Source organism: Sciurus carolinensis, chromosome 17 (assembly GCF_902686445.1).
Source record: "Sciurus carolinensis chromosome 17, mSciCar1.2, whole genome shotgun sequence".
Taxonomy (NCBI): Eukaryota; Metazoa; Chordata; class Mammalia; order Rodentia; family Sciuridae; genus Sciurus; species Sciurus carolinensis.
In genome coordinates this window covers 40,683,893-40,709,430 of record NC_062229.1, presented here as the reverse complement: position 1 = coordinate 40,709,430, position 25,538 = coordinate 40,683,893, and the positions used below count along the sequence as shown (strand labels likewise).

Below are 25,538 nucleotides of genomic sequence, written 5' to 3'. Positions count from 1 at the left end.
ACATATGGAAAAATGTTCAACATCTCTAGTAATAAGAGAAATGCAAATCAAAACCACCCTAAGATTCCATCTCACCCCAATTAGAATGGCGATTATCAAGAATACAAGCAACAACAGGTGTTGGCGAGGATGTGGGGAGAAAGGTACACTCATACATTGCTGGTGGGGCTGCAAATTAGTGCAGCCACTCTGGAAAGCAGTGTGGAGACTCCTTAGAAAACTTGGAATGGAACCACCATTTGACTCAGCTATCCCACTCCTTGGCCTATACCCAAAGGACTTAAAATCAGCCTACTACAGAGATACAGCCACATCAATGTTCATAGCTGCTCAGTTCACAATAGCCAGATTGTTGAACCAACCTAGATGTCCTTCAACTGATGAATGGATAAAGAAACTGTGGTATATATATACAATGGAATATTACTCAGCTATAAAGAATGATAAATTTATGGCATTTGCAGGCAAATGGATGAAACTGGAGAATATCATGCTAAGTGAGATAAGCTAATCTCAAAAAACCAAAGGAAGAATGATATTGCTAATAAGTGGATGATGATACATAATGGGGTATGGGAGGGGTTCGTGTTAGGGTTAGAGTTAGGGTTAGGGAGCGGGGCAAGAATGGAGGAATGAAGGACTGTATAGAGGGAAAAAAGGGGTGGGAGGGGTGGGGGGAAGGGGAAAAATAACAGAATGAATCAAACAACATTACCCTATGTAAATTTATGATTACACAAATGGTATGCCTTTACTCCATGTACAAACAGAGAAACAACATGTACCCCATTTGTTTACAATAAAAAAAAGAAAAAAATATACAAGTATTATAGATGAAGCTCAAGGCTCCCAGGAATCCACCACACACCCCATACCTACCCAGACACAAGCCCTAACATCAACTTGGTGTGTTGCCTCCTAGTCTTTTTCTATCCATTTACCTATGTGTAAATGTACGCCAAACAGCAATTTTCAAACTATGGTTGAGTCCTGAAATCAATTTAATGGGTTATGACCACCACTTTGAAGAATGGAATGAAGTGAATTAGAACAGGATAGAAAAATGTCAGAGTACATCTCATGTAGTAAGGGGTTCACTCCATCAAGACATAAAGTGTGTATCTTATTGAGGGTCATTTCCAAAGGAGGTTGAAAGCTACTATTATAGAAAATCTCTAGTATTATTCCCTCCTTTTCATCCACCCATACTCCTTCCTTCCTCACTCTCCCTCTCTCTCTTCTTCCCTCCTATGCTTTTTTGATGAATGATGACACATCACATCTTATAGACTGCTTCACAATTTGTTTTCTCAGTCCGTCCATCATGTAGATCCTTTTCTTCCTTAACACACCTAGTTCTAGCCCGTTCCATATAACTGCTGATAGTATCACAAGTTCTGAATGCACCAGGCTTTACTTGGCTACTCCTGTCTTGCTGGGCACTGAGTTTCATTTCAATTCTTGTGGTTTTCGGTCATGCTGCACTGAGTATGTATATGCATGCCTTACTGTGTGTAAGTACAAGAGTTTTTTCAAAGCTGACATGGAGAAGTGAAATAGCTGGGCCCTAGAATATACAATTTCTTGCCGTAACAAATGATTTGAGGGGGTAAGGATTGAACCCAGACCCTCACACATGCTAGGTGAGATTTTTGCCAGTAAGTTACATCTCCAGCCCCCTAAAACAATGCATTCTAAAACGACCAAGTCACTTTTTTGATACCTATTATCAAATTATACCTTTTTTTGATACCTATTTATTTGATACCTATTATCAAACTTTTCAATTGTGCCAATCTGATTGTTTTCTATTTCGTATTTTTTTTAATGCAAGTGAGGTTACTATTATGTCTTTGCTGTATTTTATATTTCTTTGTTCCTGCTGATTTGTAAATATTCTTTACATATTCTGATGTATATTTTGGATGTGCTTTGCATTTAAAAGCATGTTTGCCTCATCTGGTACTTCTCTTGAATTTAAAGGGCCTTTCCCACCCTGCCACCTAAACTAAAATTAATTTTTCGGTCTCAGGTACTGACAAAATTCTCAGGTACATGCTGTCACGGTATCATAACAAGCTGGGGTCCCATCATCTGTTTAGGGCCATGGGGGATTCTCACAGGATTACTAAACTGGAGTAGAGTTAGGACTTGGAAGAAAAGGAAACTTTAGACTGGGAATGATATGCAAGAAGTCTACCTGCAATATTTGTAGACTCTTGATTTCCTGGACAAGTGCAGCTGATTCTGGGTTTGAGAACCATTATTCCTCATTTTCATCAGGTCAAATACTCACACTTTTTTAGCATCCCCCTACCCCCAAGTGAAGATTAATTTAGCCCTCAATAATAAACAAATAGTTTTTGAAAATCCAAATAAATATATTCCCTTATTTTTATTCTTCATTCACTGATGAATGACCACCAAGTTCATGGCAAATGTTAGCTTTATCATTTAATCTAGCTTGAAAGCATTTTCTCTCAATCTTTCAAATTAGCTTATTGATAATACTACACTTCATAACTATCCACAAAAAAGCAGAATACATTTATATGAACAATTTCATCCTAAAACATTTTTTTACTAAAACAAGTTTCCCTTAAAAAGAAATCAATGAGTGCTTGAGACTCTGGGTTCAATCCCCAACACAAAAAAAGAAGGGGGTCAGTGAGGAGGAGGAAAAGAAAAAAAATCATATGAGGTTGATGCTAGTGCATGTGCAGTGTCATTCAGGTATGACACGCCCGTGACTCCTATCTATGTGGTATTTCTTACTGTGGCATTTATACCATATTTGGTCTCCCTAAAGTTTAATGCTGTAGAAAAGATAATTTGTTTTTAATGTAAATCAAAGTTGACTATTAGAATAATTTATATTCTTTCATAGTTTTTTATTAAAATAATTTAGTGTTTTAAAAGAGAAGTACAAAATTCCTTTTAAGAGGCAATTAACTTTCCAGAATCAATGTGCTTCCTAACTCTGAGGCAAGTCTGGCTACAAACTTCAGTTTTCCCTTCTAGAGTGTTAGGTAAGCAGATCTGGCAAGAATGAGCAGTGCTTTCCTGGCACAAGACGGGACGAGAAACTGGGAAGCCCTTCTAGTCCACACGGTCACACTGAAGGGTGACTATTTTGCCCCCATTTTACAGATGAGAAAATTGAGTAGTGTAGTCCGAATGCTTCTTATTCACCAAAACTCGTAGGTTGAAATTCTGAACCCCAAGTTGACGTAGTAGGAAGCAAGGGAAAGTGACAAGGTCATGGGGACAGAGCCCTCATAAATGGGATCAGTGCCCTTAGAAAAGAGGCCCAAGGGAGCTCTGCGGCGTCTGTCACCACGTGAGCTCATAGCTAGAACATCCCAGTGTGAACCTGCTTCCAGAACTAAGAAAAATCAATTTCAGTTGTCTTTAAGGCACTCAGTATATGGTATTTTCCAGCAACCCAAACTGACTAAGACACTGAACCTTAGTGAGATTGAGCAAATTGCCCCACCAAGATCCCAGTGCAAGTGAATACCGGGACATGAAAGCAGGCGGGCCCTGCACACTATTGCACTGACTCAGCCTAGACGGGTGTGAAGGGGCCCCCGTTCTCCCAGGCCCTCTCTGGGAGGCCGTGTCTCCACAGGCAATCCCTCCAGTTACCACAAAAATAAAATAATATTGACACTCCTTCCCAGCCTGAAATAATATTTTTCCTATTATGAGGATTGTTATTCTGAACACAATGTTCTACCTATACCTTCAAAATTTTAATGTAAATATTTTTGTAAAGTACACATGTGTAATGAACTGGAAGCATTAGGTCTTTGTATCCTGCACTGCGTCCTGTGTTCTGATTTATTATCTCATAGTACATTAAAATATCTAAGAAAGTTGGTCTCTTATGCTTTTATATTTGATTTATGCTATATGTCTACTATATTAAAACTATATTATTCATAACCTGATTTATAACCCTGAATCTGTTAGTACAATTATACACACACACACATACAAAGTTGCATTCACCCAACTGAACAAGAAGATACAGTATCAAACTATGAATTTTCTGAATTCTTGTTTTTGGCAGGGGGAACTGAGGATTGAACTCGGAGGCACTTGACCACTGAGTCACATCTCCAGCTCTGTTTTGTATTTTATTTAGAGACAGGGCCTCACTGAGTTGTTTAAGACCTTGTTAAGTTGCTGAGGCTGGCTTTGAACTCACAATCCTCCTGCCTTAGCCTCCCAAGCCGATGGGAATATAGGCGTGTTCCACCATGCCTGGCAATTTTTCTGAATTCTGTCTGCCAAGAATCAGGAAGTTTTGGACAACTGGAGAGAAGAAAGTAGAGGAGGGGAAGAAGCAGCAAAAATATCTTTTTCCTTAATGACGGGGCCAACACACACATAAGCTTCTCCACTCTGGACCAACTGCCCTCATGAAAGGTGGTACTGATTCGCTCTCGCCTCTGTCCTCATTCACAAGGGCTTCATGGAAGGTCCACCCAGTGGGAAATAAAAAAGATGCAAAGGTTCTACTTGAGAAGACCAAAAGGAATTAGCAGGACTTCAACTGGCACAGACCATGACTTTTGTATGAGGAAAGGTGTATTTAAGTGGTGGCTTCTGAATACAAGAAAAAGTTCCAGCAAATAACAGAGTCAGCCAAGTTAAGTGAGGGCAGCACTTGGAGAGAGGCAGTGTGAGGTGCTGTGTGTGCAGTGTCATGAAAAGTCACAGCATATACACAACTGGAGGCCACCAGCCACCATACAGGAGGGTGAGGAGCTACCAGGTGACTGTATTCCAGGAAAGGTCCTCTCATGAGGAGAGGCCTAGAACAGTGCCAGGGGCCTCTCTTCTAGGTACCAGCAACATGGTTTCAGGGAACTCGCAAATTCTTTATGCCTTGGTGCTTTTCATCTGAAATGGGAGCACAGGGGAAAGTGGAACTGGGGCTGAGGTTGTGTATGCAGTGGGGGAGGATCTACAATGCAGTCACCATCTGTGGGGAGTAGGAGCCCAGGAGGCTGCTGAAGCGTGGGCCAGCATGGTTAAGAGAGTGACATCTGCTACGGTTTCAATCTGGTTTGTTCCCCAAAATGTATGCAGGAGTTCAATCACCGAGGGCATGTAATACTGTTAAGAGGATAGAGGTATAATCCACTTAGGGTGTTCAGAGTTGGACCTCGGGAAAGTTACTAAGTTTAGATAAGGTCATTAGGGTGGATTCCTCCATGATGGAATACCGGAAACTTTGAAAGAAGGAGAGAGACCAATGACACAGACATAAACAGTCATGCTCCCTGTCTCCTGCTTGTGACTCCATGTACTGCCTAGTGACTGCTAACAAGAAGGCCACCACCAGAACTGAACCAGTGCCAGCATCTTGCTCTTGAACCTCCAAATCTATGAGCTAAATAAACCTTTTTTCTTTATTACATTAGTCTGCCTCAGGTAACTCATTACAGTCATGAAAAGTTGACTAATATAATGAATGTCTCATCAAAAAAAAGAGGAAAGTGACAGAGATGATGTTGATGAGGGGGCTTGGGCATGGGATAATTCCTGGCAGGGACCAACAGACAGTTGCATATCTATTGGCAGGAACTGTCAGAAAGGCACTTGATAGTCTGGGCCTCGTTCCCCGACTACCCTCCCTCAGTCCTGGTGTAATTTCCCACAAATGGCAGAAAGCTGTGTCAAAATATCAGCTCCTCTTTTGCCCCTTGGGTGATTAGGCAACAAACTCCTTTCATTTGAAACTTCAGAAACAAGTGGCTTAAAGGCCACAAAAGTAAGGCTGCTTTGAAGTCCTTTCCCTCTTGAATTTTAGCTGAATCTTTTCTTTTCTGTAATGTATCTTACATCCTGTTCTGACTTAACCTTTTTATGTGTTTGAGGGGTAGCCCCCTGCCCCCAGTTCAAAAACTACTATCTCTTCAGTTATTCTTACACAACATAAAATACAACCTCTGGGTTTTTAAAGATGAAATTCCTAGCGATGGCTGCATAAACACAGGGAAAGGGCTGTCTGCATGATCCGCAGCTGCATTACCTCTCACACACGACCCCACCAACATCCCCAGCCAAGCAGCAGAGCAAGCAGCTAGCATTGGCCCAAGATGGCATGAAAGAGAGGAGCCAGGGAACTGAGAGCGAGTTCCTGGGCTTTAAAAAGCAATACTCTAAGCAAAAGGGAGAAAGATTTAAAAGAATGGTCGCTGGACAAACTCTTCCTCCTGCCCCCTCAAGCTTCTCTGAGGAGGGGATTGAGAAGAGAAAAAGAAGAGAAAGGCTCGGGAGACACCCACATGCCAACTCTCTCTGGGTGAAGTCTGGGTTGGGGCAGGAAGGAGGGGAATGGTTGGACGACCAAGCTCTCATGACTTTGGGGGTCCAAGCGTGCAAGGCTGTGTGCCCCTTCCCACTGTGGCATGGGGGTGGGGGTGGAAAGCATTAGAGAGAGCTTCATGGGACATCAGAGCAGAGAAGTTCTGTGAGTCGCCAAGCTTCCATGCCTGGCGGGTGGGGAAGAACAGGCCAGCCGCCCCATGTCCCTGAGAAGGTGGGAAGTCAGAGCAGGTGAGTCTGTCCTATTGAGATCTCGTCCTCATGTCAAGGAGACAGAGACATCCGTGGGTGGAAACAGAGACAGGATATAGAAGTCAGGCAGCGTTGTACCACTCCTAAGGCCCCAGTGTGGAAGAATAACCACACTTAATCAGATCAGTGTCGGCACAGCCGTCTCAAAGCCCCAGTACTAAAAATGCTGGCAAAGCCCTGGGAACAAAAAATTCCACCCAGGAGAGAAAGAAGAGCAACTGTCATTTTGCCTGATATTATTCTAATATGATAAAGAAATCGGCAACCCATTGAAATTTACCTGTAGGCTGTCTTTTGATAATGGTAGACATAGATACTAAGTTCAGTTTGGAGGACATATCAAAAGTCACATTCTTATTCCTGAATTTGTGACCTAAAAATAGCACATGCATTTGGCCTAGTCCATAGAACCTGGTTCTTCTCTGCTGACTCAGTTATTTCTTATACTACGCTGCAATGACTGACTTTATTCCTTCTAGAGGGAATTTGGTTTTTCTCTGAAAACCGGTGACCCAGTTGAACTAAAAAAATTGGAAAGTAAAGGAGGGGTTTGCCCCCTTCCCCCCTCATCAAGCTGGAACATTTTCTAAATAGCCCTACTTGGTCCTGATCCAATACTCTTAGGTTATGTCAAAGATTATTTAACCAACAGTCTACACCAACAAATGTGCAGGCCGAAAATAGCCCTGTAGAATTAGAGGTTCACCTGCAGAAATTGGTACGTAGGTATGACTTTAAGCCTGAACAGGAAGTTGATATGGTTGTATCACCCTATAGAACTCTCACCAATCTTATGCTTAATTAAGCAATCCTATTTCTGCTTTTCCTTCTTGCCTCACTATATACATCCCTGTCCTTCTAATGCACATAGAATCAATTCTTTTGACCTTCTCCTGGTTCTATCATTAATGGGTTAAAATTTGGGCACCTGCTAAAGAAGAACTTTTAATTTAACAGTTGTGCTTTTACACTCCAATACAATAAAAAATAGTTATGTAAATAGAATGTTAATTGATACACTATCTAAAACATCCCCAACAATCTGTTGAGCACATATCAAAGAGTGTCAATTAAGAATGAGCTGGTGGTCTTCACTATAAAGGACAGGAACGTGGCCTGGATGTAAGAAAGATGCCTCCTGCTGGCTGGAGGGTGACTCCTACAGCAGTCATTAGAGGTAGCCTAACTTAATTGTTTCATCATTTTTCTTGAAGAAAACAAAAAAATCAACAAAAGCTTAACGAATGATTCAATGATTAATATTTCTTTGTGGGTATGCTAAGATCCTAAAGAATTGAACAACTCCTCAGACAGAAGCCAACACATGGACAGATTCTTGGCTGTTAGCACTGAACATTTCTGCATTTGTAAAACTGCATGGTTCATGTGCAAAAGACTTCACTGAACCCAAGGTTCTTGATCTTTAGGTTTCTCATTACCACTGACTCGCCGTCATCCTCTTCAATATTTAAATTAGTCTATGTGACAAAGCAGTTCAAATGACTTTGGGAAAACTCTGAAACTCTTTTTTAAATCCATTAAAAATCATTAATAATACAATTTGGAATTTGAGAGTCATGCTTTTCTCCATTAATTCAATTACTTTGAATACTATGATATGCTCATTACCCAAGTCACAATGACCTCCCTTTATTCCTGCTAGAGTGTGGTGTCCTTCCAACCGGCCCTTTCTTTAGCTTTTGCTCCCAGATAGGAATCCTGAGGGCAGCGGTGTAAGCTGCCATTTAACAGCTGATCCCAGTTTGCACTTGGTCTCAGATGGAAGCCATCGATAATTTCTGTGAGATAGCATTTCATCAAAATGACATTGCCCTGCCAAGATCATGAAAAAAAAAATCTGCATCTCCAGGCAGCATCCTCCCGGGACCTGGTGTGCATTCCCTCAGTGACTCCACTGGCATGAGGTATTAGGAAACAAAGCATCATGGATAAAGGAAATTGGTACCTCCCACCCCAATCCAAAGTCTAAGAGAAAAAAAATATATAGTACAGGTTGAGTAGACTTTATCTGAAATGCTTGGGAAGAGAAGTGTTTTGAATTTCAGATTGCTTCACAATTTGGTATATTTGCATATACATCTTGGGGATGGGACCCAAGTTCAAACACAAAATTCATTTGTTTCATATACGCCTTATGCCCTTAGCCTGAAGGTAATGCTACGTGGTATTTTTAATGCACCTAAATTGTGATTGCAACTCATCACGTGAGCTTAGGTGTGAATGTCAGCACTTAAAATTTTTCAGGTTGGGGATATTTCAGATTTTAGATTTTCAGATTAGAGACACTCAGCATGTATTTAAAAGTTTACTATAAAAAAAATGTTATTTCAAACCACTTCTGAAGTTGGTCTCAACAAAATAGCAAGGATAAACAAGGGCTTAATACATACTGCATTTGCATCAGTTACTGAATAAGTAGTTTTCAAGGACCTGATCTCAGAGAACCTACCCAAGGTATATATCAAGACATCAACACACATGTGTACATGCGCGTACACACACACACACACACACACACACATATATATATATATATATATATATATATATCACCATTTATATTTATATTATGTAAGACTTTACTGAACATACCTATAATCTAGTTGGGACTATACCACAAATTTGAACAAATATATAAAATATTACATAATTATATACCAAATTACACAGCATAGACTAGTATTATAGGAGTTTCGACTAAATCTAGTGAGCTAATTTTTGTATGCTAAAACTGTTTCTACGAGATAAAATAAGATAAACACGGATTCAAAAATCACACTGACAATTGGGAAAATTCATTTTACATACTGTGTGTCAATAACTTGAAAGTAAGCTACTAAGGTACAAAGACAACTAGAATATTAGCTGTATTCTGTAGAATATTTGGATAAAATGTTGACTACTTTATTTAGATCTGGCCTTTATGAACAAAAGGCAAGTATAAAAATAGATATGTAGTCATCAAGGGGAAAAAACATAATTAAGAGCTCAGAAATCATGATGTGACAGTTTCTATTCATAACCATCTCCATACATCAGTTCAATGCCTGGGTGTCAGATACTGTCTAAATGAAAAACTGAGCAAGACAGGAAAAACTGCCAGTATTAATCCAGTCAAATTAAGCCACAGTCTTGACATTACATTTGCACTTTAAAATTTGGCTTTGATCTACACACCCCAAAATTTACATTTAATCCATACTAAAAATATCCATAACAGTATAGTGCACCCTGTGTACATGACAAAGAATACATTTCCTGTGTTGTTTTGATATTATTAAATTTTCACAAATATGTCATTTCCTTTGATTCAGGAGAAACTTTTTTGATATGAATACAACAGACTCTAGATTTTTTTTCTGTTCCAAATATTCAGCAATACCTAGTTGTTTGACTAAATGCTTTGACTCTAGAGACAACAGAATCAATCATTTTTAAAGAACTGAGTTTCCCAAGCCATGAGGAACTATTAAGTATATCAAGTTTGAAATAACCATAGTGGAAAAGGTATATTTTTTTTCCTTTTTTTTTCTTTCCACTGATTATATCAGGGTTTAAGTTTAGTATGGTAAGTGTATCCTCACCACCTCTGAAATATTAGCTAATATTCTTTCATAACAAAGACCATACACCATAAGATAAGGAGATAACTATATCTAATTGGAATGTAATGTTGTTTTTCTTAGATTTTTATCTATGTTTAGAACTGCCATTTAATTATGGCAAGTGTTACCTTACTGATTTCTCATTTATAGAAATAATATCAACTTCCCCTGCAAATAAGTTTGAGAAAGTAAGTCAATTTAAGAAAAATATTCAGAAAATAGTAATATACATGGTACTCAGATAAAGCTAAATTTGTGCAATGGTAATTCACAAGTGACAAAGGTTAGGGAAACAGAGCTAAAATAAGCATATTAAAGATATTTATCCATTCGCTGATTCCAAGTTAATAACTTTAATATTTTCAGTGATGCAACACAGAATTTTCATTCTTGTTGGCAGGGAACTGCAATCTATTATTTAACCCAAAATTTATGTGTAAATTATTGATACAATTTGGTTTATATTAGAAGATAGAACATGAGGACTTTTAATAAAACTAACTTGAAATAGTTTCATGGTTATGTTCCACAGAGGTTTGGGGGTGTCATTAAATACTGCTGTATCATCACACCATGAACCTAGAAGTTCACATGTTCCATACTGGAAAGATCATATTATAACACAGCCACTTGGAACTCTAAAATGATGCTGCTTACCCTTGGTTCTGCCATAGCATATGGACAATAACGTTCATATACTAGAAAAATCAATGGCACACACAAAATTCTCCCCTTCCTGCCATTTTTTTTTTTAAATTTAGGCAATAACATCTACAGGGCTGTAGATGTTGATTATGTTCCTTTCCAGTCAAGAAAACTAAATTAAATGTTAAATAAAGTTTAAAAATACATCAACATAATGTGCCTTTTAAACAACAAATAAAACATCCACACGTCAGTGCTTTACCCACTGTTAGCAACAAAGTAGTTAAGGTGACTCACAAGACTTTGGTCCAGACTCACTTCCCTGTTGTTGGAGTGCGGTGTCAATGTCACCTCTTTAGACTCTTAGGCCAGAAGTACCCAGGGAATGACTAGAAGAAAGCATGACTTGCAGATGAGGTGACCCAGGTCACTGGGGCTGGTACTAGTTATTTGTAATTTGATAAAACAACTAAAGTTCAAATTTACCTACAACATTTCAAATTAAAGTACGACTTTAGTAATATACAGAAGAAAAATTTTGTAATAAGATGGGGGAAAATAAAGCTCTAGTTTTTGACTGGAAAGTGAAATGACCCATAGGTGGCAACACAAATTTTCTCCAGGGCATTAATGTGCTCAGCAATATTGGAAAAACTATTAACTCCTTTTGTAGTTCAGATTTAGCATTCACCGACACTGAAGATGCCAGTGAATTTAGTGTTTTCTGTTTCACATTTAAAAATATACAAATTAGTGCATTTTTAAAATTCAGAAGGTATAATAAACTGGAGGAGTAAGGGATATATTATATGTGAACTGTGCTATAATATAAGTAGTTTGCTAAAGATCCAGAGATCTGATCAACATCACTGACATAAAATCAAGCCTTACACTGGACCAACTCAATATGACTTAAAAAAAAGAATTCCTATTATGAATTACAACAGAACCATGAGGCATTAACGTATATGTGTGTCTCACACTTGCCATTATAAAATCAATCAACAACAATCATTTTAGCTTCATAACTATGTTATTAACTTACCTTTGCCAAAACAGGAACAGAGCCATGGTCAACATAAAAGTTTAGGCATCTCAATAATAAAGCCATCTCCTTTTGCATCTATACTGACACTGTGATGGCCTCAAATTGTCAATAAATCTTTCAAAGAAAATTTAACAAATGTCTAAGCATGGTCTAAGATCACAGTAAATCCATTCACATCATCTACGTTCACTATACATGTCACCAAACAAAATATTGTGAATCAAGAAAACTATTACCCTAGGTAAATGTATGATTACAAAAACAGTATGCCTCTACTTCATGTACAAACTGAGAAACAAGATGTATCCCATTTGCTTACAATAAAAATGAATTAAAAAAAAAAGAAAGCTAAAGTGAAACTAGCATTAAACAATAATCTCACACTAACCAAAATAGTCAAATAGAATTTTAGGCTCAAGAATCATATATTCATACATATTAAAGCACAATCACTAGGAATTTTTCCTGAATTGTCCAGGTTTAGCTAACAATTTTACTGTTACTGTTGGACCCCGTTCCTCGTTCATAGAAATTAGAAACAGATTAATTAACACATCCATTCCTTCCCCAACCAGCATTATAAACTTTTATGATTAAGGATCCATAATTTTCAAATTAGAGAAACAATGTAATAAAATAACATTTTAATCAAATATAAATAAAAATAACTAAAAAATAATTTTATGAACCAGAGTAAAGGAGAGACAAAAAAAATGAAAAAGTATTTACTCTCATTTCGTGTAGGCATAGAGTTTACAGAAATATCTACATAAAGCACAGTTACTATATTTTTTGTTGTTAGTAGGTACACACTTCAAGCATCAATAGCTTAACTGGTTAACATTCCCACCAAGGCAGAAATGCAAATCTTAGAAAAAGAGCCTATAATATTTTAGTCAATAAGTGAACACAGAAAGCATTTTGTTACCATCAAATTGCAATATCGATGGAAAACCAAAAGAATTTTCCTGCTATTTCTATTAAAATTACCCCTCCAACGTCCATCAGAGGCTTCAGGCCCAATTATAATTCTGTGTTCGCCCATTGTATACTTATTAACATTAATGTGCTCTAACGAGTACTACCATGATCTTTGAGATTTCGAAGAATCACAGCAGGAAGGCTGTGGGACTGCCACCCTGTCCCTAACTTGGCCTCTAGTTCCTTAACGTGGGCCCTGAGCATGAGAGGTGGCACTTTCAGAAGCAGGTCAAGAGGCAGCAAAGCTGAAGAAATAAAAGGGGGAAAGGTATGAAACTGTAATGTAAATCACACTGAATTTCAGGAAGGTATCATTGCATTTTATTGCTACCAACCCTAAGTTACCTGGTCTCGGTCTTGATCCTATTCCACCAATGAAGTCCCTGGAAACCAAAGTAGAGACCATTAGAATGATTCTTTTGACTTGAATTTGACCAACATTTAGAGGGCCTGCTATGTTCTACATTATAAACTTATATGCATGTTATTCTCCTTCAAGACACTCTCAAGAATTAAGAGAAATAAACAAATTCTAATGCAGACTAGACCGGACGTGCCACAGGTAGATGGAAGAACTATGTCCTACCAGGGTTGTTTGTAAATACAATTGAGAACCTAAATCTTCATGCCCTGAGTGATTTTCTTATTACACTTAAAATCAAAAGTGATTTTTTATATTAAAAAATAACAGTTAAATTTTATTTGTTGGATTTTCCATGATTTGTTCCTGTTGTCTTTAAAGGAAAAAAAATTCCTATGACATGAGTTTTTTTTTTTTTTTTAATTTAAAAGTGTTACATCTTTCTTAGAGTTTCCAATGTTGTTCATATCCCCTGATTTTCTTGTCCCTAAATTCTAGACTGCCTGATCTTTTTGAAAGTTGGTGTCAGGCCTTCCACCTAAGCTCCAGTCTTATATTTCCCACTGTAACCTACAGACAATTTCATAATATTTTTCTTGTAACGAAATAAGAAACATTCTGTGCCCTGACAAGCTATAAGAACCATACTTTGATGTAATTCAATCCAACAAAAAATATATTGGCACATGATAGGTATTTTCTCCATAGGATCCAAATACAATTAAACATGGCCGATAATTCTATTGCCCCAAATCTTTAATTTTATCATGAAATTTTCTATACTTACATGCAACTTATACCTAAGTTTTTAACAAAACTGGCACTCATATATCTACCATGTAAGTACTGGAATACCAAAATCTTTGAATCCACTTATGAGTTCCTTCTCTTCCCCTTTTCATCCCTCCTGACCCTCATCAAGCTAGCCCCTCTCTTGATCCTATAACTTTTTTCTTCCGTTCCTAGCCCAAGTTTCCAGAGTCTTGAAATATAAATGAAACTTGCCAGTTTTGGAGAGTTAAGTATGTTTTCAGTAGACCTGTGATAAGGAAGATGCTTAGAGAAAGAAATGGACCTGCCCTCAGAAAGTTCAGTGGAGAGAGGGTCACAGCAATGCCCCAATGTGGGTGGGTGAGTGGCATCAGGGCTGGGCTGAAGGGTTGAGCATCTGCTGTGGCTCCTCACAATCTTGAGCATGCCACAGAGCCCAGAAAATGCTTTTGGGGTAACATTATCTCCTAGCCTTCTGGATGGCTCCATCAATGTCCAATAAAATTATAATGTAAGCTACAAGCATAATTTAAATTCTTTCTGGTAGCCTCATTATTAAAAAGTAAAAAGAAAAAAAAGTGAACATTAATCTTACAATTTTAATTAATCAAATATTTCCCAGAATATTATCATTTTAACATGTAAAACTAAATGACCTTTACATTGTTTTACATTTAAAATAATATTAAGTGAAACTAGAAATTCAGTTCCTCAGTTGTACCAGTCACATTTCAACAGATCAAGAGTCAGTCAGTCACAGGTGCCTAGCACTCTCCATATTTAACATTCCAGATGCCTCCATAGAAGGTATTGACCACAGTCCTCATACACACATTATAGTCATGCCATGCAGCTGCTAAACCAACAGTAGCCCACGGGCCTAATCATCTTAAAAGGGATTAAAAAATGCAACTTATGGAGAACTTTTATCCCAGGTTATGAGTGTTCCTGAAAAGCTGGTAACCACTCACATACTGAGTTTGATGACTATTATTGTCCTGAAGAAATCCGATATCTCAAATACTTTGACCTATTAAAAAATATAATACACAGTGGGACGTATGAACTAGGCTATCCTGGTAATACCAGGTCATACGACCCTTGTTACTCCTTTATATGATTCTAAATTCCTCTTTCATAAACTTTGGTTAATGTTTAAAAAGAAACATCACACCTTCACTCATTTATTCATTTGCTAAATATTTGTTAACTTCCCACTCCTTATAGGTACTATGCTAGACACTAGAGATGGGATGGCAAAAAGAACCAGTCTCTACAGTCTTAGAACTTAAGAGATTCTATAAGTACAACAGGAAAAAAATACTGATTTCTCTGGAAACTCCATCATTAGCCATAAGAAAATAGTCATCTAAAACTTCAAAACAGAACAGATTCATTGTGACCAGTGGTAACAGCTTTTACTGTGCAATTGTTTTTGCCCACAGATGGACAAATGACTGAAATTATTCAGAGCCTGAGGAAAGTCGGCCTCTAGACTGAAGCACATGGAGTGTTTCCGTCCAATGGAACATTATGGCTACAGAGGATGGCGTTCCCATAATAGCTCAAGCTGGAAAACACAAATGATTTCACACACAAAAAAAAATTCCAGACATTTTCTGGTGAAAAGGCCCAAACATATTGAAGAATGCATCGTCGGGAAAGTTTTAAAATGAGTGTTGGCCAATTAGCACTTCAGACTGATGAAAGGATTTGGGGGCCATGGAGGTTGAAAAGATTCCAAAAGGCCATCACCCACAGGATTCTTCAGATCTGCTGCGATCTCATCAGAATCCATAAGTCAAAAGAGAAACTGAAGGTGTCAAAAATGAGTGTGAGCCTACAACTTCCACCTAATACCACTAATAAGTAAGTTGGAGAACGCAGACATGAGGTTTTAAAAGTTATTTTTTAATGATTTTTCACTGAATTAATTCAAACAGAGCATGAATCATTTGCCTAATTATTTTGTCAGCAGAGTCCTGGCCATTAAGGAAATAAAGCTCTAGAATTGTCTCTCTCATAAGAATTCCTTTAAATAAATCTCTGAATGAAGGAAATATTTTCACATGTATCTTAATGCATCATGTAACAAAATTGTGAAAAGTAGTCAGCACTGTTTAATTTGTTGACAATAATTTTAAAAGTTTTAACCTTTTTAAAAATGAGAAACTTGGCTTACAATGTCAAGAAAATGCCTTTTGAGGCTCTAGCAACTACATCAGAGGAGCTAACTAGGATTTTACAGCTGAAAATCTCTTCTGGGCAGTGACATTCATAAGCATGTCCTGTGTGGATAAGTGACATTAGGTAGGGTTGAGCTCTCATATTCAATAAGGGCTCTCATCTATCTATAAAGTTAATAGAGTTGCTATCAGGACCAGGAAGCATATGATGCTCTTGTGGCCCTGCAACTCATTCCAGTGACAGCTAGAAACAGATGAGCAATACGCCAGAGGAGTGTAGAACTGTCACAGGAAAGGAATTGAGTGGTCTTCCTGACAGTGGGGCATTGTTTCTGTTTCATTTGTTTCGTTTTGTTTGGAAGATGGCTGTTGTGATATTGGCAGGTAGGCCAGGTTGATTCTAGCAAGCCATGATCAAGAAGAATCCATCCAATCGAAGTAAAACTAGATACAGATTATGAAAAAGGGCTGAGGAGAAAAGAGCCACAAGTAAAAATAAGCAAGATGTCCGTTAAAGGGAGGGAACAATCACAGGTCTTGAGATGGCACAGGGGTCTTTTTGGTCACGACTATGATCCCCAATGATCACAAACACCATAATCATCTCTATATACAAAGATTAGAGTCAGGAGCACACTCTCAGACAAAAATATGCATACACCAATTTATCAAAGAAGTTGTGAACCACAGGCATCTCTGATACCGCAAACATCTGATGTCTCAAACCAGCTTGCCAACTATACCCTGGGTTGCCTTGGCAACAGGAGGCAAGCAGGCATGGAGAAATCTGTTGCCTGAGCAACCGAATCTTAAAAAAAAAAAAAGAATGGGCCTTAAGCTGTGGCTATGTCAAAAGCTATAGATCCAAACCAGTAAGGAAGATGTCAGTTCTTACAGTAAAAGACAGTGGACTGAATATGACATAACTTTCCTGTGTACATATATGAATACGCCACACTCTCCACATCACGCACAACCACAGACTGGGATTCTAATTAGAATAAGAGGTACTCCATGTTTGTATAAATACATCAAAATATACTCTACTGTCATGTATAACTGAAAAGAACAAAAAAAAAAAAAACAGTAATTTATCTATTAATTAACAAATATTTGTGGATTGGCACCTATGTGCAAGATACTGTGCTTGGGAATGCAAAGATAAACCACAAAGAGTTTGGAACATGCTTGTTACACAGTAATAAATATCACTTTAATAAATAAATAAATGTATATTGTATTTATATATATATATTTTGATGGAGTCTTACTGTGTTGCCCAAACTGGTCTTGAACTCATGGACTCAACCCTCCCACCTCAGTCTTCCAAAGTAGTTGAGACTATAGGGATGCACCAGCATGCACCACCATGCCCAGCTCAAATGAATATTCTTAAGAAGGTGATTTTACAATGACCAGATCTTACTAGGATTTTAGTGTTATAAATGTTGAAGTTCTTGTCTGCCATATCAAATTCCATTATACAGAATGACTTCAGTTAAATAAAATGTGACTTACTGAATTAGAACTGATATATATATAATAGAACTGATATATATACATATATATATATATATCATATACATATATATATATATATACATATAATCAGCCTATAAAGTGATACATAAAAGCTGATAACTGTCAAGCCCATTTGTAATCTTCCCTGGCAAACAGAATGCAGGCAAAAGATTTTTTTATCAAATTGTTAAATGACTGAAGTTGGATATTTCAAAGAAATTGGGGAGTGATCATCTCTTGGTCTTACTGTTAATCATATTCCTGAAAAAAAGTTTGGGTGCCTTCCAGTTCTGATATTGAGTTTGCTTTTTCTAGCCTTCAAATTCCTAAACTTCCTCGAGGAGGCAGAATCTGTTCCTTTCTAGTTCCATTTGCTCAGCTTTTACTCACTGGCCTGACTAATTTGTCCAATAAAGCCTATCCCAAGTTGTTAGTGAGGTATTTCAGTTCTTAATTGGTTTAAGTTTAGCTCCAACTGTCTGGAGTGACCAAAGTCAAGGATTTATGCCCAAGCTCTCTCTCTCTCTCTGTTCTAGTTAGCCAGAGCCAAGTCTGAGCCAGGGTGCCAAGCACTCCTCCCCACCTTTCCCCCCACATCCCAGTCTGGGGGTATGAGCAGCAAAACAGAAGTGGGGACAGACCTGAATGGAGGAAAGTTTAGCTCAAGGGTTAACCAGCAGCATTAGTACTTTCCAAGACCTGATTAGCATAAATTTGGACCAATAGCTTTGGTACTTTTCCAAAACCTGATTATCACAAATTTGGACCAATTGCATTGACTCAAGAGCTATATAAACCCCTACACTAGTACACTCAAGTGGCAACCTGCTATCGCGTCCCCTCTTACCCTATAAGAGTTCTGTTTCTGTTCTTCCTACTTGAATAAATTCTACTCTTTTCACTCTTGCCTTCCATTGTCCATGAATTTCAGTCTTTGGATTTGCAAGACAAGAATCCAGAAAGAAGAAATTGGCAGTGAGCTGCTGGGGTCTGCTGTGACACTAGGAAGCACAGCCTGCCATTAAGAGCTGCAACGCGCCACTCAATTGTACTGAAGAAGAATCCAGCTTTGACAGTTGTAACCCTCAGAGCTGACACCAGCAGGCATCCCCTGCCATGATTAGCTGCCAGTACTAAAAGGCACTTTCTCAGTTGCAGGGCACTGCAGCTTACACAAACCCCACCTGCAAGTAGAAGCGAAGAATCTAGTTTTGTCTCAAACTCTGGTTTCAATATCTCTACTATACACAGAACTTCTCCTATCTGCTGATTTCAGTTTATCCAACTTTTTTACAAAATGTTTAATGACTAGCTTTTAAAAAACCATCTCCAGTCTAAACATATGGTACATTCGTTTCTTTTCTTTTTGAAGTATTGGATACCAACTGAATTCTTACAAATAAGATAATTTTCCCTGGGTCCATTTAGAAAATAAGAGTAGAATTATTTGGTGTTGCAAAATTTCTAAATATCTCTAATAGGAAATTTCCATTTTAATATTAAAGTCTCAACTGGATATGTCACAATTAGCTTTTGTAATGACATAGCTCTGGCAGTCCCCCTACCTATGTCTGCTCAGCTCTATTTTGGTTGCTACTGACTGACCAGACTCCTGAAATCTAGACACTCCTCTCAGCAGAGGCCTGGAACATCCTCTAACAGATAGACACCTCTTTTTAGTGCTGCAGCTTAACTGCAGAACTTTCTCTCTCTCTCTCTCTACAGACACAGAGAAATCTAAATGCCTGCCCCGTCTCCTCTCATCTTTTCCAGGCCCGCTCTTTGGGCTCCAAGCTACTCTGCAACCATACATTTCCCACTTGAATCTCTCTTCTTCATTGGTTTCTTCTCCACAGCCCAAATACCCTGAGGTTACCTTGATTCTAGGAAGCCTATTCCAACATCCCCTACAAGCTGACTCCTCTGGCTTACTCCTCACTTTCTTCAACAGCCCTCTATTTCCTGCTGTTGCAATTTCTAAAACTACCACAATCCATCCTCATCCTTACCCAATGCCGCTGAGATGTTCTCATGGTTATCAGGGACTTGCAAAAGCCCACACCTAATAGTTTTATTTCAGTCCTTACTCCAAAAGTCAACAGTTACTGACACGACTAACTGTCCTGAAATAATTTCTTTCTCTAAAAGAGAACACCCCAAATATATTCTATCATCATTTACAGCTAGATGTGGTCATAAAAGGAAATTCTGGCCAAATTTATGTGAGGACAGTCATGGGCACAACAACTGGTCATATCCTTAAAAAGAAAGGATATGTCTCCAGTTCCTTTTTCCTTTTCATGGCCACACTTGCCATAAGGATATACACCCTGGGGAATCAGATAAAAGGAGCCAGGGTCCCAGATGGCCTCATGGAGTTCAACTGTCCTATCCCCCAAACCACAATGAGCTCAAGGAGACTATAAATGGTCAAAGGTCACAAAGTTAGAAAAAGGAAAAGCTGGACTAAAATCCAAGTCTAAGCCTAGTACTCTTCCCAGCATGCTACTTATTGAGCTGTAACAGGTTCTGGGAGGGTAGGCTCTGACAGCCTCCATTTCCATAAGCCCATAGTATCTTCTGGCAATCAGGTTTCACTGTAGCCACCAATCACTCAGCTCTGCAAAGTTTAAAAATACTTTTAGGAGCTCAACTTGTACATACCTCATTTGGGATTGTCTTTCTCCTCCAGAAGCACTAAAACTTCTCTTTAAAATGCCTGAAACAAGAAAATAAAAATAACTTTATGCCCTCTGCAATTTTTTTTCAATGCTGCATTTCTGTTATCTGAGCAATTGTACATACTGTAAAAATGCTCTTTGTTCATGAAAGCATCAACTAAAATATAATGTTACAAATTACTATCTACTTGACAGGTTTGTTTAGGGGCCTTTCTCCAAAGAAAAGATGCTAAACAGCAACGACAAAATGTTATTAATAGCTAACAAAATACAATAGCATGTCTGTGTCATAGTCATCCCCTAAAGCTTTTGCCAAGGCAGCTACACATTACCATGTACAAATTTAAGGGTCTAGATTCTTCCTGCTTCCCTACTGTCCTACCCCATCCAATCATTGTTACCAGGGATAAACAACACTGACCTCTTAGAACAGAACTGAACTGCTTCTAGAATTTACTATGCATGTTTATATAGATAAAAAGTTTCTCTCATGTAATATTCATGTTTTCCCAATTGCAAATCAAAACATTTTATCTAACAGGCAGGAACTTATGGGGGAAAATAGGAAAAAAGGATTGGAAATTGTGATTGTACCAAAAGATCTGGAAGATCTAGTCACCATTTTGATGGACCAATGAAGTTTTAAAAAGACAAAGGATGTAGCTAAATCCTGAGAGTTCCACTTTCATCCTTAGAGAGACTATTTTAAACCTTCTTTTTTGAGACTTTCATAGTAGAGTCACTGAGAAGACAGAATTATTTATTCTTAATTTACTTTGGAGGACTTCTATGTATAATTTCTATATTCTATCAACTTGCTATTTTAAAAGAATTCTGTTTTTTTCTCCATCTTCCATTTTAACATCTCTTTTCTTTCAGTTTCAGGTTTGTGGAGTGTACTTGATCCTATCTTTTCTTATAATCTTTAAATTCTATCTAAATATATATTTCTCTTTTCTGTTCTATTCCTCAGCATGACTATTTTATTTCCTGTTTCCAATTAAGACTAACAACATTGGACTGAATTTATATATTTTTTCACAGTTCTAAAAATATTTTCTTTCACTTCAGCATTTTTAAATATAATATATCCCTTCACATTAACATAAGTAAAACTGTACAAAAATGAGTCCAGACAAAGGCTGATTTCTTCCTCAGGTTTCTACTCCCTACAAGCAACAAACTCATAAAAGGCCATTGCTATTGTTCCTGTGGTTAGCTCTCATGAAATTGTTCATCTCAATTCTCAAACCTGCATTTGCTGGCAGAAATAGTGAAACCATCCCTTTGACAAGTGAGAAAATGTACACCACAGTGCTGGCTGGCCTCTGGGCTCTGTCAGAGACAGACACACCTGTCCTCATCATTAGCAAGACAACTGGAAAACAAACCCAGGCTACGCATTGGGTCTAACTCCCTAACCGTTACCTGTTGGGCTTCCACAAATAGCAAACTTGTAAAGAAAACTTACTGAAAGTAGACTCTTTCAGAGGGCTCGAACTGGAGCTGCTAGAGTTATCCGAAACATCCAATTCATCATCCAGCTCTGAATATATATCTGCACATCAGTAAAAAATGAAAAAGCAAATGAACCTTGAAACAGAGAGAAGTCAAGAACGTACTCATGCTGACCCACTCTCATCAGAGGTACCTTTCTCAATATGCTCCAGGTTGAAGGTATCATCTGACAGGATTTCATCGCAGGCCCTGTCTTCATCCTTCCCACAGGGGGGCTGGAAGCCTTCGGGGGCCAGGTCTGCACTTTCAGAAAGCTCACTTTTCAGGCTGGCTGCTCCACTGCTGCTGCTACTCAAACTGGCCTTCTCAAAGGTTTCCTGGGAAGAAGAATTCAATTTTTCATGCCCGTTTCCTCTTTCTCTCCCTCTGCTGCACCCAAAGCTTGTTAGAACATATTTTGAAATGCTTTAAAATGACATTATAAATATTTAATGCAGAAGTAACATCAGGGGTTCCCACTGTACATCTGCTATGGGATCCATTCAATCCACAAATACAAAACTAAAAAAAAGTAGGCCTACGAGCTACCCTTGGACAAAAAGGATGGGAGGAGGCAAGAGTGCTCTGTAACAAAGACCTGTACAATCCGCTGAAAAAAACCAATTGCACCTCTGAGGAATACACCATGTACTAACTCAGCAAAAATTTCTCTCCTTGAAGTTTTTTTTCCAAAATATTTGCTGTCGAATCCTCTCAGCACCATTGCAGGTGCAAGGAAAATTAGTAGCAGACAAAGCCACACCACTGAGAGAGAGAGAGATGAGGTTCCCTTAAAATTGAAGAATGGCAGTGAAGAAGACTCTCGAACCACTCAGGACTCTACATTAGTACCTGCCTCTCCCTCCGTAACTAGACACAAGCTCCTCGAGGATCCTCCAAAGGCATGGGAGTGTTCCTATTATGACATCTCCCCCAGGTCATTGACCTGATCATGGATTATTAGAAACTGTGAAAGTATGTCTAAGATTCAATTAAAACAGAAGAAAGATTAATGCTATCAAATGCTTGAAGCACTGATTTTTCCAGGGAAAGATGCTGGAGAAGCAACTACATAGGATTCAGAAGAAAAGTGCCCCCTTTTTCCTTAACCCAAGTAATTCTCAATACTTCACAGGTTCTCTGTGTGGGACTGTTTGCAGCAAATGTGAAGAAACGTCTGTGGGGCTGAGCAGCCCCAAGGAACCTAAGGCACAGATCATAGACACAAAAGGACAGTGGAAGAAAAGCTATGAAAGAGGAAAGGTGAACGAACAGCTGGAGAGCGTGAGAAGAAAGCAAAAGTCTTCCTTTACTGAAAGGAGAAGAATTTCTCTCATGAATTGTGTCGAAGATTGATCAGGCACAAGTCAACCACCCTTTCTTTGCTAAGAGGCCCCAACAATGAATGAAGTCCACCTGAGACACCAGTTTGTGTTTGTCGATTTATTTCAGATATTTGTTTCCTACAATTAAGGTGATACCCACATCCTCAAGGGGCAAGTGCCTAAAACCTCCATGGTGATATAATGTGCAGATGAAGAAAATCTAAGACCCCAGGTGTAAGTGGAGTCAACCTAGGAGTGCTTTCAAGATGAAAAAAGAAAAGAAAATAAAAAAACATTTTGTGCATTGTAAACACTCCATTCGGTTACAGTTCACTATCTCTTTTCCCCAAGAATCTTTTCAGTTTTTTTCTTCAAAGGTTCATCAAGTTTCTTCTTTTGTTGAAGTTAATATGCAGCTGAAAGAGCACTTTTACTCCAATTTCCTGGGGCCAGTCTCCCCAATATTTAAAGTCTGATTTTACGACTCAGAATTGTTCACTTCTGCATCCTGGACCCACCCTGCTCTTCTCACTTAGAACCTGAGATTGGAAATGCTTTGGACCCTTTTGGCAGACCTGAATGTGTCCTGTGTAGAAATGTCTCCAAAAGGGTAGTAAGGGGCTTCTAATGCCCTCCTCAGCCTTGCCCATGCTTAGCCTCTGATGCCAAACCCAGGGCTTCTTCTAAGGCCTAAACCTTTACCACGAAACTCATTCAGCATTTTTCAAGCCCACCTCTTTTTCCTATACTAATCCACAGAATTCTGTTTCCTCTATTCTCAACACAAGTCATTAGAAATTTACCTAGAAAAAAATTTAAGCACTTCTCCTTAAGGTCCTTTTTAAATCTAACTAAGTTATATCCTGCCTATTCTAAAGATCATAATTGGCATTTCCAACCCTCTAAGGACTATACACCCAAGATATGTCAATGCTATCAATGTTGGAAAAAGATGAGGGAGAAATTTTAAGTTGAGAAAACTTTATTGTGCAAATGCAATTAGGTACAAGAATTCATATACCTCTACAACTATCCAAATTTTAGTAAAATATTTGTCTCTCTTAAGAATATACATGGATGGGCTAGGGTTATGGCTCAGTGTTAGAGCTCTTGCCTGGCACGTGAGAGGCACTGAATTCAATCCTCAGCACCACATAAAAATAAATAACTAAAATAAAGATATTGTGTCCATAAGCAACTAAAAAATATTTTTTAAAAAGAATATACATAGATAAGAAATCAGAGGAAGTCAATTTTCTTCACACAACTAAAGAGTGAGGAGAAACTATAAGTCAGGCAATTCCAGATACCAATAGCCTGACTTGCCACCAATACCCAAGAATCAGGCTGTAAATCAACCATCCCTTGCAAATGCCAAAATTACCTCCATACACAGTTGGGTATTTGTATAAATTCTGATGAAGGGGAATTTACAGTCTGAAAGAAGTGCTTTTCTAGACTTTATAAGAATGGAAAGTATAATAAGAATCTGTAGTTGTCTTGATTTTAAAAACCTGTATTTCTGTAATATCTTGTAGCAGATTTTACTTTGAAAAATCAATATAGATTTGTCCTTATTATAAGCCATATGCCACTGTGGGCACATTCTTCCTAATGTGATTTCCAGAGGTCTTCATTTATTTATTTATTTATTTTCCTTTTACCTCAGTACCTGGCAAATCTTTGTGTGTGTGTGTGATGCTAGGAATTGAACCCAGGGCCTATCATATGCTAGACAGGCACTCTACTACTTAGTTACATCCTCAGCCCCTGTACAATGTCCTAAATATAGCAAATGTTTAGTAAATTGTCCCGAGTTGATATCGAAGGGAAAGGACCAGAAAAGCAGGTAAAGTCCCTTATAGAATGAATGTGTTTTCAACTTTCATGCTTTTGGATCTTGCTCAGGAGCCTACATTGTTCCCTTAGGGGCTGAAGGGATGAGCTGGTAATGCACCTATGAATAGGAGAGGACTTCTCCCTTCCTATTTCCCATGTGCACTTCTGGGAAATTATGGGGCTCATCTGTCTTCCAGGTGGCCACTTCAGCAAAGACGATATGCCCTTAGAACCCAGCAGGCACTGGCCAAAGGCAGAGGACAACTGGATACTTTTGCTCTAAACATGGAGGTCATTAAGATGTGCATAGAAGATACCTCCAAGAAGTACATAAACTTATAAAGGGATTTAGGTAAAAAAATTTTTAAAAGGTACAGCTTTGTGGGATAGAATATGGCTGCTGTAACCTTTTTTACTTTCCCAATTCTTAAGACTTTTCAAGGAGTAAGTAAGAGAGGGAGTT

General features: G+C 38.3%; 1 protein-coding gene across 5 annotated transcripts in view; it reads right to left on the bottom strand.

Annotated features, from left to right (window-relative positions):
- The window catches only part of Nek10 (NIMA related kinase 10), a 214,848-nt gene that overhangs the window by 42,527 nt on the left and 146,783 nt on the right, over positions 1–25,538 (bottom strand). For 4 of the 5 annotated variants that reach the window (XM_047531950.1, XM_047531952.1, XM_047531954.1 and 1 more), the window contains 5 exons: positions 22,066–22,249; positions 21,886–21,972; positions 20,398–20,452; positions 13,240–13,277; positions 12,999–13,139 (listed from right to left, as the gene is read on the bottom strand). In XM_047531950.1, the coding sequence (XP_047387906.1) occupies positions 12,999–13,139; positions 13,240–13,277; positions 20,398–20,452; positions 21,886–21,972; positions 22,066–22,249 (505 nt within the window). The remainder of the gene's footprint in view (positions 1–12,998; positions 13,140–13,239; positions 13,278–20,397; positions 20,453–21,885; positions 21,973–22,065; positions 22,250–25,538) is intronic. The other variant, XM_047531953.1, reaches the window with a different exon arrangement.